The 13,265-nt window shown below is 41.6% G+C and overlaps 1 protein-coding gene across 1 annotated transcript; it reads left to right on the top strand.

Moving 5' to 3' along the window:
* The first annotated feature begins 7,952 nt into the window (after window positions 1-7,952).
* Window positions 7,953-13,224, top strand: LOC125770805 (probable ATP-dependent RNA helicase DDX20). The gene is made up of 2 exons (XM_049440799.1): window positions 7,953-8,970; window positions 9,055-13,224. The coding sequence occupies exons 1-2, from the start codon at window positions 8,790-8,792 to the stop codon at window positions 12,195-12,197; spliced, it is 3,324 nt and encodes a 1,107-aa protein (XP_049296756.1). The 5' UTR covers window positions 7,953-8,789; the 3' UTR covers window positions 12,198-13,224.
* The last annotated feature ends 41 nt before the right edge of the window (window positions 13,225-13,265 follow it).

Genomic DNA, 13,265 nt, shown 5'->3' on the forward strand with positions numbered 1-13,265 from the left:
GTTAATAAAAATAAATATGATGCTTTGTTTTTCTTTTGTCAGAAATTCTTACCAACGTACATGCTATACCAGTCTCTTGGATTGTTTAGGATCCCTTATGCTACAACTTACATTTCTATGTATTACACTGCTGATTATTGATTCTTATTAAGTGCATAATTATTACTCATTCTACAGTATGTAGAAATCGTATAATTTCTAATTTTATTTGTTTTTAATTTATTACTGCTGTCTTACTTATTGCATTAAATGAAATGAAAATAAAACAGTTAAATATTTTAACACAAATGAATTAATACAATAATGGATAGAAAAATGTATAACAAAAAAAATCGAGACAAACAAAAAACATAACCAGCAATTAAGTCAATAAGACACACAGCCAAGCAGTAAGGAATCAACACAATGATTTAATTAATAAATTTAGAACAAAAACACCTAAACAATTCATTACAACATTAACCAAAAACTATTTCAGAGCATTTTCTACGATGTTTTCTCTTTTCACCTAGTGTTAAAAACATCTGCAACTACATTTTATTGCGTTTAGCAGCTGCTGTCTGACGCATACGCCATCAAATAATGCATACTTTACCAGATGTTTAGCAAACTTCTCGTAAAAGGTAAAAAATAGCTTTACATCTTTCAAGCATCTTATCTCTCTTCCGTTGCTCTTCCATTGGAACCGTTTTGTAATTCTTTTTGTTCTTGCTCTGTTTTGGCATATTGTATCATCCTTTGTCACATTTGTTTAGGTACAGTTATATGCATGCCTGTCTCTCTTTTCATCACTTTCCTGAAGCAATGGGAAGAAAAGGAAAACGTATCCGCTTTAGGGTGATGAGGTGCAGTTTAAGTTGAATTTCCTTTGCTTTCAATTGGGGCTTACACTGGTGCAAGCAAAACACGTGTTCTTAAATAATACATCCTCATACCGTTTATAGCGCAAAAACGCATGAACGCGCGACACAGATATTTTCTTCCTTTTATGAAAATTAGTATATCACACACACACACACAAAGAATGATGCATGTGGTATCGAGTAAGATTGGCACAAGTATAGGCTATGCAGTTGCAATTAACTATTTCATGACAGCTGCACTATCCTATTTAAATGCGAATATCTCTTTCTCTTTGGACCGTTGGTAACATAAATAGTACATGCATCAAGGGAAATGATTATATGCTTAGCGTGGTCGGATAAGATTTTCCCAAGTTTAGCACACACACATACATTGCCTCATGCATTTGATGTTAAGTAGAGTGGCTTAGTAAATTTGTGAATGATTCATTCGGTATAGAAACCGCCGGTGGTAGATTATAAATGTTCAACTTAACAATGTGACTAAAAGTGTATATTGTTGAAACTGTTTATTGGAGAAATAAAAACATTGATACAATTTAATAATGTTTATATTTAGCACAAATGCGACCTAGGCTGAACCTAGATAATATTAATTAAAATTAATGTTGACTGAAGATTGAAATTTCTTTCTCTAGCTACTTTCAAACTAAATAATAATAATTTCTATGTGACCACAAATCCAGTTTCATAGGTGTGTATTTTTATACCAAGGCGTAGGCTAATTTTTTATAGTAACAATTTTAAAGACTTTAGAAATTTAATCAGCAATAAAATGATTAAGTCTTTTTTTTCTATTGCTTGATGCACGACTATATTCCTATATTATTTATGCTTAATTATTACGGCATTTAGCCGTATTGTCGTTATATGTATTCCCATAAATTAAAGTTTTTTTTTTACTTCTTAAGAACGGGCAGGCCGGATCAAGACTTATTTTACCATGTAGCAGGATAGTCATTCCTTGCTGCGGGGCGACACGGTCCGCCTGTGATTTGGTAGCCAGTCCTGTCGTGTGGACCGGCACCGTTTATCACATACACCAGTGGTCGGCACCAAGCCCTAAAAGTTTTTGAAATTAAAAACATATTCGAACCTCAGTTTACTTTCGAAGATGGCATTGACTGTTTAGTTGTATAATTATTTACCATATAGCATTAAGAAGCAGAATAAATTTAAATACTTTTAATAAGTGGGCGGTAACAACATGACCAATCCAAAACAAATAACAAACAAATAAATGGTGGATATGTGTAACGTATAATATAACATAAATAAATGCTCTTATATAGGCTGGAGCGCTGTACCAAACAGCATTAGGAACACCTTTAAGTGAACTTTCGACAAACATTGCTTTCTTTTTTTTTCTTCCTTCGTCAATCTGGGTGGTCGATACCGGTACTTTTTACGGCAGTTTTTTTTCTTACCAAAAAAAGAAATCGTTCGAAAATGAGGTCACGCGAGCGTGGCTAGACGCTTATCAGTTTTGTGCACAGCTGCGTTACAGCTTGGATGCAGCAAAGCTGTGTACTTATGCAGGTGCAAATAATAGGATCTTCGCATGCTCAGTCGACGTGTGAGGCAGGATGCCATATTTAGCGACAGACAGGACACCCCTTTACATAGAGCAACATCCCTTTTGTAAAGTGCACGTGCACGGCAGGTGCAAAATAAAAACGTTCAAGAAGGCACGAGCAACGTATAGCTTTAGGAGTAGTTCACCCTTTACGTTACCTTTCCGATTGCACACATTGCATTTGTCTTTTGCAGCTTCTGGTTGACACCTTTGCGTAAACAAAATGGTATTCGAGTACGTTAAACCCGGCACTGAAAACATTTTTTTTGTTCGTACAAGGCGTCTGCTTAGCATGTTTTAGCATAAACATCTACGCTTGCACCTCAACTTACACCTCTTCGAATGGTTCCTGTTTTTTTCCTGGTCGCCTCTTCTTACACCCGTCACGAGTTGTTTTACACCCTCCAGGAAAACTGTCCCCTTTCTACGCTACAGGATCGTACACATCTCTGTGTATCTGTGTGCATGGATGAGTGTGTGATATTCGATCTTAAGAAAAGGGCGAAAGGCACGGTGAAGAGATAACTGATCCTTACACAGATCGTTCATGTACGTTTTCATTTCCCTCTCAAACGCAAACGAAGAAAACCAGCAATTTATTTATTAAGTTCATGAAGTACGTTTTTCTTCGATGGTACCAAGGGTGGATCACTCACTGGAAAGAGGGAAAGATTAATTGTGCCACGCGAGGAACGCACGAAACGGAACGGAAGCCTTCGAGGTTGACTTCGAGCGCGGGAGATGATTGATTCCATCTTTTGCAGTGCTGTTGATGGAAAAGATCCGGAAAAAAGAACACATTTTTTTGCTGTACTTATGATGGGGAAATATGTTTAAGGAATGGAAGTGAAAATATTTAAACAGCATTTCAAAAAAATTATTAACTTTGCAATTGGATAACCTTTAACATACAATATTCCAACCTTCCATTTTTCAAGATTTATTATGCTATTTAATATAGTTTATGTTTGATAAGCTTTATATATTGACTGTACTTATCATTATAATAGGAACATTGGATTTCAATATATTTAAAAAAATATATAAGTTGATTTAAACATGTGTTAACACAAAAAAAATATTGCATATATTTTAACAAAGGATATGTTCTGCTCGATGCATCTGCTTCATCGCAGTCTTTATATATATAATATTCATGCCGACAATTAAAATAGACGTACGGGCTTAATCGTACGATATCATTCTAATGCCATGACTAGACGACCGTACTCTCACCGGAGTTAACCGATCGTTTATTAGAAGATCCAGATCGGTTGTTAAGACATTCGTATAACACAAACCTAAGTTGTGGTCTGCTAATTAAACAAACACTTCACTTTTACAATGTAGGTATCATCAATGTAGCATTAAGCCGATTTTTCTTAGTTATTATCTATACCATATGCTCACAATACGAACAAGAAAAGGTCGTAACAAGGAAAATTATCTCGCCGTTTACCATTTGGCCATGCAATGCTACTTCCAGTGGGCGCGTGCCAATCCTTTCACGGTTAAAACTGATTTTTTGTCCCAACCCATTTCCGTTTGCAGCACATCAAATCATCAGCAATATGCACTTGTTGAAGTGTTCCGTACATTAGCACATGTGGCCAAAAACGTTCTCAAAAACAAATCCCAAATAGCGGAATGAAGCCTTCTACATAAATATTGTCTTTCCATTTGAGTTTCCTCCTTCTCGGTTTTTTAGGTTCTTTACAGGAAGCAGTAAAATATGTCCATTCCCAAAAACCGAACCGGAATGAAACCACAGAGCTCGAGCAAGGTTTGATTTCGAAGGAGGGAACCAAAACTTTTCCGGTACAGGTTAGTGAACTGTGTTCCCCGTCAAAACGTGGGTCCTGCGATTTGTTACGTCGCTTCGTCTCAAAGTGGTTTCTTCCGTTCCGGTAGCTATTCGGTTTCGGTTTACTGGATCGTGGATTCAAGATCTTTTTTAAAACCAAACACACACCGTGGAAGTTTGTTGCACCCCGCAGGAGGAAAAAAATCCCACCACGAACCGCCGCGACGGGTAAGGCGTGTTGAAATTATGTTTGTTTTCAAGTTGGAAATCCTCGGAAACACGGGTTTTGATTTGGATGAGAATAAGATAAACTATCTGCTAACCGAACGCACTCTCGGTGGCCGTTTTTTTTTTGTTCTAGACAGTGTGATTCTTGTTAGGTGGTTATGGATTTGTCGTACGTTGTAAAAAAAATCCATATGGATTCCTTTACTGATTAAAATTGACAGATTTATTTTGGAATCAAAAGCTCAACAAAATTGGCTGTAAGAAATTTACCTTTCTTCGGATAAATATCTTTTTTTTTTAATGTATTCCAACATCCTTGTACGATCGACCAGCTACGCAATATGGAAAATAACATATTTCATTAGCAACATCGGAATGAGTTTCAAATTTATCTTATACTTATTTACCGTAACAAACGTTTCTTTTTAACAACTATTGTTTGTGTTTGTTATTTCTTCTCATTAGGACATTGCTCCTGGACAAGGCGAGGCCAGCAATTCATTTAAATATACGTTACAACAAATGTTTACTTCCGCTCGGGGAAATTCGCACACAAAAACAGCAGAAAAAAACGCGTTCCAATGATGCATGCATTGGATTATGCATGCACAACATGTACCTACATACCGTTCCGGTGCAGAATTACAAGGAAACTATGTACAGCGTTATATGTGAGGGTTATAGACCGCTTCATAGTGTTTCCATCACATGAGCTTACGAGCAGGCGTATCGCCATAAGGAAATTATTTTCTCTCTCTACTACCAGGCCAATACAAAAGAAAATACAGAAATTTGTTTTTTTTTTTGCTCGGTTAGAACGGCCTGGCCGTATCAAGACTTATTTTACCACGTAGCAGGCTAGTCAGTCCATACTACGGGGGACGGTCCGGATGGGATTTGAACCCGGTCCTGGCGTGTGATTGATCTTATTGATCTTATCATTAAGATCTCATTTATTGATCTTATCATTAAGATCTTATTTATTGATCTTATCTTATTGATGACATCAATTTGAGCTCTTATATGTACTTATATGTAAATTAAATCTAAATCCAAAAATAACCCTAGACTAAATAACACAGAAAAGAAACGTCTTTTATTCACTCGCAAGTTCCGGTGGTGTAGCTTGTAACGGTGAAGGTCTCTCACATGACAATACCAGATTTACCAATACCAAGATTGTCTACCCGCGCAGATGTCGAAATGATGTGTAGTTAACACCAGTTCTAGCAGGCGTAACCTAACAGGATTTTAGTCCGAGAAAAGAGAGAACCCTATCTAGTTAAGATTAATTATTACACATATTGGCTAAGTTTGGTTCTGATGATCTAGTACCTTTTATTTACTCTCACTCCACCTCACTCTCTCGGGTAGTCAGTCCTTTTTACGGGAAGACGGTCCGGATGCGATTTGATAACCAGTCCTATCGAGTGAAACCGGCCCTTTACCACATACACCACCGGGCCACCCCAATTGTAATTCTAAAACTCATAATATCATAATGTTTAAAAGTGCTCTGATGTTTAACTCTTAAATTGTATCAAATACGTATCGTGAAATCTTTTTCTTAAATAACTAGAAAACTTTATCAAAGTACAATATCTCTTTAAGCAACTTGAAACAGAAAACGAGTTCTATTCCTTTATTGCTAGCTACTTGGGTAAGTAATAATGGATGAAATGGAAAATAGCCAGCTACCGATCGAAAGAGCTATAAAATACGCATTGCTAAATCATTACGCACTTCCTCCGTGACATACGTGCTAAATATGGTGTTGTACTTCGTAAAGATGTGGCACTAGCAGCTGCTGTACAGCCATCAACCATTCTGCTAGTCCATTGCTATCGGAAGCCATCACCATTAGCCCCAGCCGTAACACAGGTTTTGCAGGGCACGCGTCGTTGTCCTTGATCGTGTGTGCAACCGTCGCAAGATCGTCCAGATTGCCAGACCAAGTGTCAACGCAGCGTGCAGCAGTGCGCTACCAAAAAAACATTGCTCATTAAAATGAGTTAATAATAAACTACTACCACTGCTGCAGAAGTTGTGCAGAAATCGACAGAACCAACTGCACCGCAACTGGAGTGTATGTAGACGATGTGACAAAGACAAAGCGCTGGTACGGGAAAGAGTTAGTCTGTGGGTCCTGTGTCATCGGCGACAGCTCTTCCATCAGCTTCTGCTTCCCATGCAACCGCTGATGAACATCATTTGCTAATACTAAAAACCTCTTACATAGTTATACATATCTGTTCCGCGCTGTGGTATTATTGGAGAAATGGCACTGGTGCCTTTTCGATGCTTATGCTACACCATATCCGCCCATCCGCAAGGAAACGCACTCGCTCGGAATGGTGAAGACACCATACATCTAATACCATGGCTCATGTATCACAATGTGGCCTTTTTGCAGCAGTTGTATTACCGACTGCAGCTTTGCTGCGTTTCTTGCTTTGTGTTTGCAATGAGGCGCATCTACTGACACCGATTAACGGTTCTCCCCATAGGGACCCTCGGCTACCACCTTGGATCAAGTGCACCGAAAATAAGTCCCCTTTGCTGAATGCAGAACGTGGTGGAGACGGCCTAGCAGCATAATTTGCCAAACCATCAAGTGGACTGGTTAAATTTAAATGCACAACATCAAAAACTTGTCCCGATTCGCATTGTTACGGTTGAAGAACAACCGTTGCGGTCGCAAGCATAGTGCCTGCTTTAGAATACCTTGGACCACTCGCCTAGGCCAGTGGGCGAATGTTCACTATTCTTAGACCTTTCCTTAGACCGCCATCCGACATTTACCATATTTTGCTAAAACTAACAGGTTCCTCTTTGTTGCGGACTGCGACGGGACCTTCCGTTGGGCCTAGTGCTTCTGACACAATTTCAGTATCAGGGCCAAGTTTGAGTACTGCTTCTTGCCAAGTACAAACAGCCAATATTCATTTCTAGCTATAGTTGAACGTTTTTATCATAAACGCATTAATTCCCTTCCCAAAGCCTAACTACTGAGAACGTCTATGAAATCTACGGTTGGTACGTTTTGTGATGCAGATTGTTACGATGTTACGATGATCAATTTACATAGTACAAAAAAGTTTTGTGATTAACTTTCAGTGTATTAAATCGAATACTGAATACCGAAGCACAACATCATGGAGCCGCCCTATCTTTCGTTATGTATTATTACAAACCACGTTCCTTGCTTGACCATTGCGATCCAATGCAGGGGTGGCGGAGGAATCATCATTACTTTTCCCGGTCGTACCAGGTTCATAAAACAGATTTAACTTTCCGTATATTGAAAGAATAGTTGGAGAAGGATCATAATCTTTTTCGTTTATTGCATTGCATTATACCATTTGAATTTACGCTGAGTAATATGCAAAAAAAACATTTTATTTTATTTACGCTGAGTAATATGCAAAATTTTTTTTTTAATTTTATTTACGTTGAGTGATAATTTTTTTTAAATTTCTTTAAATATTAGCAGTAGATGTATTCATTCGAATTGACCAATTTGACTTTTTTTAAATCCTTAAAAACGATAATTTATGTTTCATATTTCCATCTATTGCGGTAATCAGGAGTTTCCTGTTCTTAGGTTTTGTTCAGGGTTGGCGAACTTATTTTTTTGGCTTTCAAAGGAGTTCTTAAGCTTGCGATCTAGCACTGGTTTTGTGAATAAAATTTCAATTTCAAATGCATTAAACAGTCGTACTTTACCTTTAAACCACGGTCAAACTGATAAATTGCCCTCTTTCACAAAGCGTTATTTTTATTTCGTTGTGAAGCTGCCAATTTGAATGAGGCGCACTTTCTACTGACCTTGATATCAGTACCATCAGGATGCCCTAGATGGAGCTCTAATTGTTACTGTCATCCTCTACGCTAACTGTCATTGTGTGAACAAAACGAAAACAGGTTTCGTGATTTTTTACAGCAACAGCAAAAGTGAAAACTAGGTATTAGGACTAAAACCACTTTTCTTTCGTATCCTGTGATTAGTAATTCTCTCTAAACGTCGGGCCTAATGTAGACGACGCACGGAAACGGTGAAATAAACTGCAATCTGTTTGTTCCGAACGCAAGTGAATGGATTTCACTAGACTAGGTTCGCATTGACCTACTGTAAACAAATCCCGCCATCAAAACACACACGAAAGCGGTCACGTTTGAGTTTCTGGGGAGGGTTATCTAGTTTTTCACCGCGTTCCGATCGACGGTGCATCGGATACGTGTGCAGGCTATTCTAAGCGACACGTTGTGTACACCTATCCAGTTGCAGGGTCCGTCTCGTTTGAATCAGACTGCAAAAATGGCTGGTCACAGTCTTAACGATGACAAAGTGCGCACTGTCGACGTCATGGTGGAACGCAATCTGCTGTTCGAGCGGATGTCATTGTCGGAACCAGTGAAGCAGGCACTAGCTCGAAACAATTTCATACATCCATCGCCAATTCAAGCCCGGGCTGTTCCACTGGCCCGATGCGATTTCGGTAAGAAGGACACAAAATAATCAATACTTTTCACCCTATTATACAAGCACCTCATTAATGTTTAACATTCGTTCTCTTCAACAGATCTTTTAGTGCAAGCAAAATCGGGCACGGGAAAGACGCTCGTTTTCGCTATCACTATCGCCGAAAGGCATGACCCGGAGGTCGCATTCCCACAATCACTCACGATCGTGCCAACCAGGGAAATTGCTGTGCAGGTAGAAGCGGTATTGAACCGCATCGGTAGCGAATTGGGCAACTTTAAGGCACGTTCCTTTATAGGCGGCATGGAAATAAGCGTCGACCGTAAGAACCTTCAGAACTGCTCGGCTGTCGTCGGTACGCCGGGAAGAATATTGCATCTCATCAAGAGCAATGTGCTTAACACGTCTTACATCCGCACGCTAGTAATGGATGAGGCGGACACACTGTTGCAGGCGAGTATGCTTGGTGATATCGACAAAATTGTGTGCACATTGCCCGAGAAGCGACAAACGATCGTTTGCAGCGCCACGTTCTACAACAACCGGGACCGGGAGTTGTTACGGTACATGAACGCGAAGTTTATCGGTGTAACGCCAAAGCGAGAGGTGCCACTGCTCTTCGGCATAAAGCAATTCGTGCGGGAGCTACCGGCGGAAACCGACAACGTGAAGGATCTGATGGCAAAGGTGGGCGTACTAAACGAGATCTTCCAGCAGATAAACTTTTCCCAGTGTGTAGTGTTTGCGAACACGATCGCTAAGGCGGAAACGTATTGCACGTACCTTAAGAAAGCGGGCTGGCCGGCAGAAGTAATTAACAGTAGCATGGAGCAAAGGTTCCGCTTAAAAGCGATAGAAGATTTCCGATCGTTTCGGGCCCGTGTGCTGATCGCAACGAATCTGATTGCCCGGGGTATTGATGTGGAAAACGTTAATCTTGTGATCAATGCGGACGTACCGAAGGATAATGCCACCTACCTGCATCGAATAGGACGGGCTGGGCGTTTCGGTACGAAAGGGATCGCAGTGACGCTCGTGTCGGGCGTGAAAGATATGGAACGGTTTCGGCGTATCCTGCACGATATCGGTGGAAATGAAATGTTTGTACTTAAGCTACCCCAAGGCCAATTGGATGATTTGTGGCAGTTTGAACGATATGGTGATCGGTATGAGAAACTGTTCGCATCGCAGATGGTACAGGAAATCCGCGACAAAGATGCCGACCATATGTTTCTGAAGGCGATGAAAATGATCGGTGAAATGAAGAATGGCAATGGTGAATCGTCGCGAAGCAATAACAACGATGATGTGAAGCTGGATGATAGTCTGGAGAAGTCAACGTCAGACGAAGAGACCGTGGTTGAACTAGAGGCACCGAACGCCATGACGAAACTGGCAGGTGTTACACAACCCAAAGGAAAGCCAACGAACGGCCATGCCACAGAGCTGAATGGGAATGTGTCGCCGAGCAAACCGGAACAATCGTCATGCACTGTAGCCATGGACGGGTTGTCGATATCGATGGAGAAGCTCAGTCTTGATCGTGGCCTACAATCAAACGGTGATCGGGGTGCAAAAACAATGCGTCTCGATTCGCTGAATGGAAACCAAAAGAAACCGGATGGCAACGAACGGAGCAACGCAATGCTGGAGGAAAACTATGATGACGAAAACAACGACGACAATGATGATGAGGATGATGATGATGATGATGATTCTCCCAAACCGGGACCTTCGAAGAGTAGTGTAAAAACCGTTCCAGCGCCCGCTACCATAAGAGGGAGCCTTTCGACTCCCGTCCCGGATATGGATGGAACGCAGCTATTGCTGCTGAAGGGCGGCACCATCACGACTATCGTCACCAGGAACGGTGGTGACGAATCGGACCTCGAAAGTAGCTCCTCGCTTAGCACGAATGTGACCGAGAAGGTGGAGGTAGGTTCGGACTTTAATGCGCAGATGTCCCGGCTTAATCAGATACCGGATCCACGATTCCGACAAATCGGTTCGGTCGACTGTTCCGATATTGATCACAGCTCGGACAGTGAGGCCAATGGTGGCGAATGTCCTCCATTCGAGGCAAACAACGATGCACTGTTTGCGAAGATTATGGAGCAGAAGGAGTTGGGCGTGGAACACCCGGAGCATCAGGTACAGCTGCATTCCATCGACGGTTGCAGTCTGGAGGTGCACGACGATACCATCAGCGATCGAGGACTGACGCGCAAATGTTCTGTGCCGGATGTAGTACCGTGCGGTATTTCGCTCGACTCTTCCCGCCTGCACGGTGGTAACCGAGGTGCACTTGCAGAGGAGATCGGCGAAAATGGTGAGGAGGGAGAGGAAATCGAGCTAAACTCCAATACGTGTGGTTCGAACCGTGGCTCACTGTTCGAAGAAGAAGTGGAGGACGTTATACAGGCGAACCTACCGAACCGGATCCGCTTTCAGCAGCAAGATTCGCTGGAGGTAAACTCGAACACAGTTGGTTCAAATGTCGGCTCAACGCCTGAACCGCCCGAAATGCTGGATCAGCAATCGCTTCCCATCATCAATCCAATCGAGGCCGATCCGATCGGTCCGATCGGTCCGGAATGTGCCGCTCATGACGTCGACGATATGATGGACGATGCGAGTTCCTATTCATCGTACGATAGCGATGCCTCGAATTCATCCTTCTTCGATGATGTCGATCGTGTGTCCGTCGCATCGGCTAAATCAACACCCAAAGAGAACGATGCGCTCACGTCAACTGACCCACTCATGGTGACAGGTGCAGTCGGTGGTCCAACCGGCAGCTTGGAACAGATCGGTGCCGTACCCTCAAATTCGGTGTCGGTAGCCGCTTCACCGCATCTGTTTGCCGTTCCTAGCATCCCGACACCGCCACTGCTTGTCAATGGTATAATCCCACCGGTGGTGACCACCAGCACAGTTGTCGGGGCCGGCAATCCTCCGGCAGCTCCACCCATCATTGACGAGGAGCGATCTCCTCGATCGCCTGCGTTCATGACACGCATGGAAAATATGTTACCACCATTTCATCCAACTGTGGCTTCTGCTGCGGCAACTACTGGTGCTGCTGGCACCACACAACCGATGCGCAGTGATGCTCACGCAACCGCACTCTACCATCGGACGTACGCCCTGTGGAGCAATCAGTACTGGAACCAATTGACACAGATCAATGATTACGTACGGTTCGCGGCATACGCAAGGCGCAATGCTTACCGAAGTCCTTAAGTAGTGGGTACCAGCGCATGTACATCCTACCTAAAGCGGCAAATTGCTGATATAGAGAAAGGATCCATCTTACGGGTTGATCTTAGCTGTGCTGAAAAGCAGCAGAAACAATGGCACCGTCAATCCAACAGACAACATATACACCACGTGAAGTGAGAAGCAAAGACAGGCACGAAATGGTAAATTAAATTTGTGATCTGAATGTTACAACGTACAGCGTTATACATACACACCCCCTTACACAGAAACACTAACTCAAAACTATACAGCAAACACGTAAAATTACAGCACATTCTGCCCGTGCTCGCGCGTAATACTATATTATAGAGTTATAGAGCAGCATTAGTATAGGACCAGAAGGCGATACGAAAACCAGTTGTAATGTTTAATCTACTAACATTTAAAGAAAAAAAAGAAACAGTGGCACCCGCTCCCCCGTATATCCGTAAATCGTTTACTAACTTGTACTCACACCAAGGACGCTTCCAGGTTCTGCTTCAAAAAAGTAGCAAACAAAACCAATAAATTAAAAAAAAAAGCGAGAGGAGTAAATGTTTCTACTTTAGGACTGATTTGTTTGCGACGGTTTAGTAGCGGTCAGGTGCGCAAGTTAATAGTGGTTTAAGAGTAGGAAGCCGGAGGGAGCCGTGCTTTGCTTTTTTAACACAATAACAATAATTCCATTGGGAGTATGGCGTAAAAGAGGAAACGAACGAAACGTGGTGTGTAATTTCGGGTGGTTCTTAATAAGCTAAGATACGAAAGAGAGCAACAATCTGGAAGATAGCTTCTAAAGCTACGAGAGATATGATGTTTTAGAGGCACTCTGCTACATAACGTTATAGCGATTTGCTTATGCAGGTAAAACATATTTGCTGCATTATTTTTGTTTGTTTGTTTGTTTTGTCTGTCTTTCTCTCTCTCTCTCATCTTCTTTTAATGAATACACTGTAAAGGAACATTAATCACTATTGTGTCGGATTGAATACAAGTAAGAGCTGAGAAATAAACCATTGTATAACTACTAGTTCCAACGCACAAGAATGGATTTCATTTTGTTAGGGATGA

This window comes from Anopheles funestus, chromosome 3RL (genome assembly GCF_943734845.2).
Source record: "Anopheles funestus chromosome 3RL, idAnoFuneDA-416_04, whole genome shotgun sequence".
Taxonomy (NCBI): Eukaryota; Metazoa; Arthropoda; class Insecta; order Diptera; family Culicidae; genus Anopheles; species Anopheles funestus.

What these genes read in the sequence shown, in the direction of transcription:
- LOC125770805 (XM_049440799.1), top strand. Translation starts at nt 8,790, where the DNA reads ATGGCTGGTCACAGTCTTAACGATGACAAAGTGCGCACTGTCGACGTC. An exon ending in ACTGGCCCGATGCGATTTCG is followed by an intron (nt 8,971 to 9,054) that starts GTAAGAAGGACA and finishes TCTCTTCAACAG; the next exon opens with ATCTTTTAGTGCAAGCAAAA.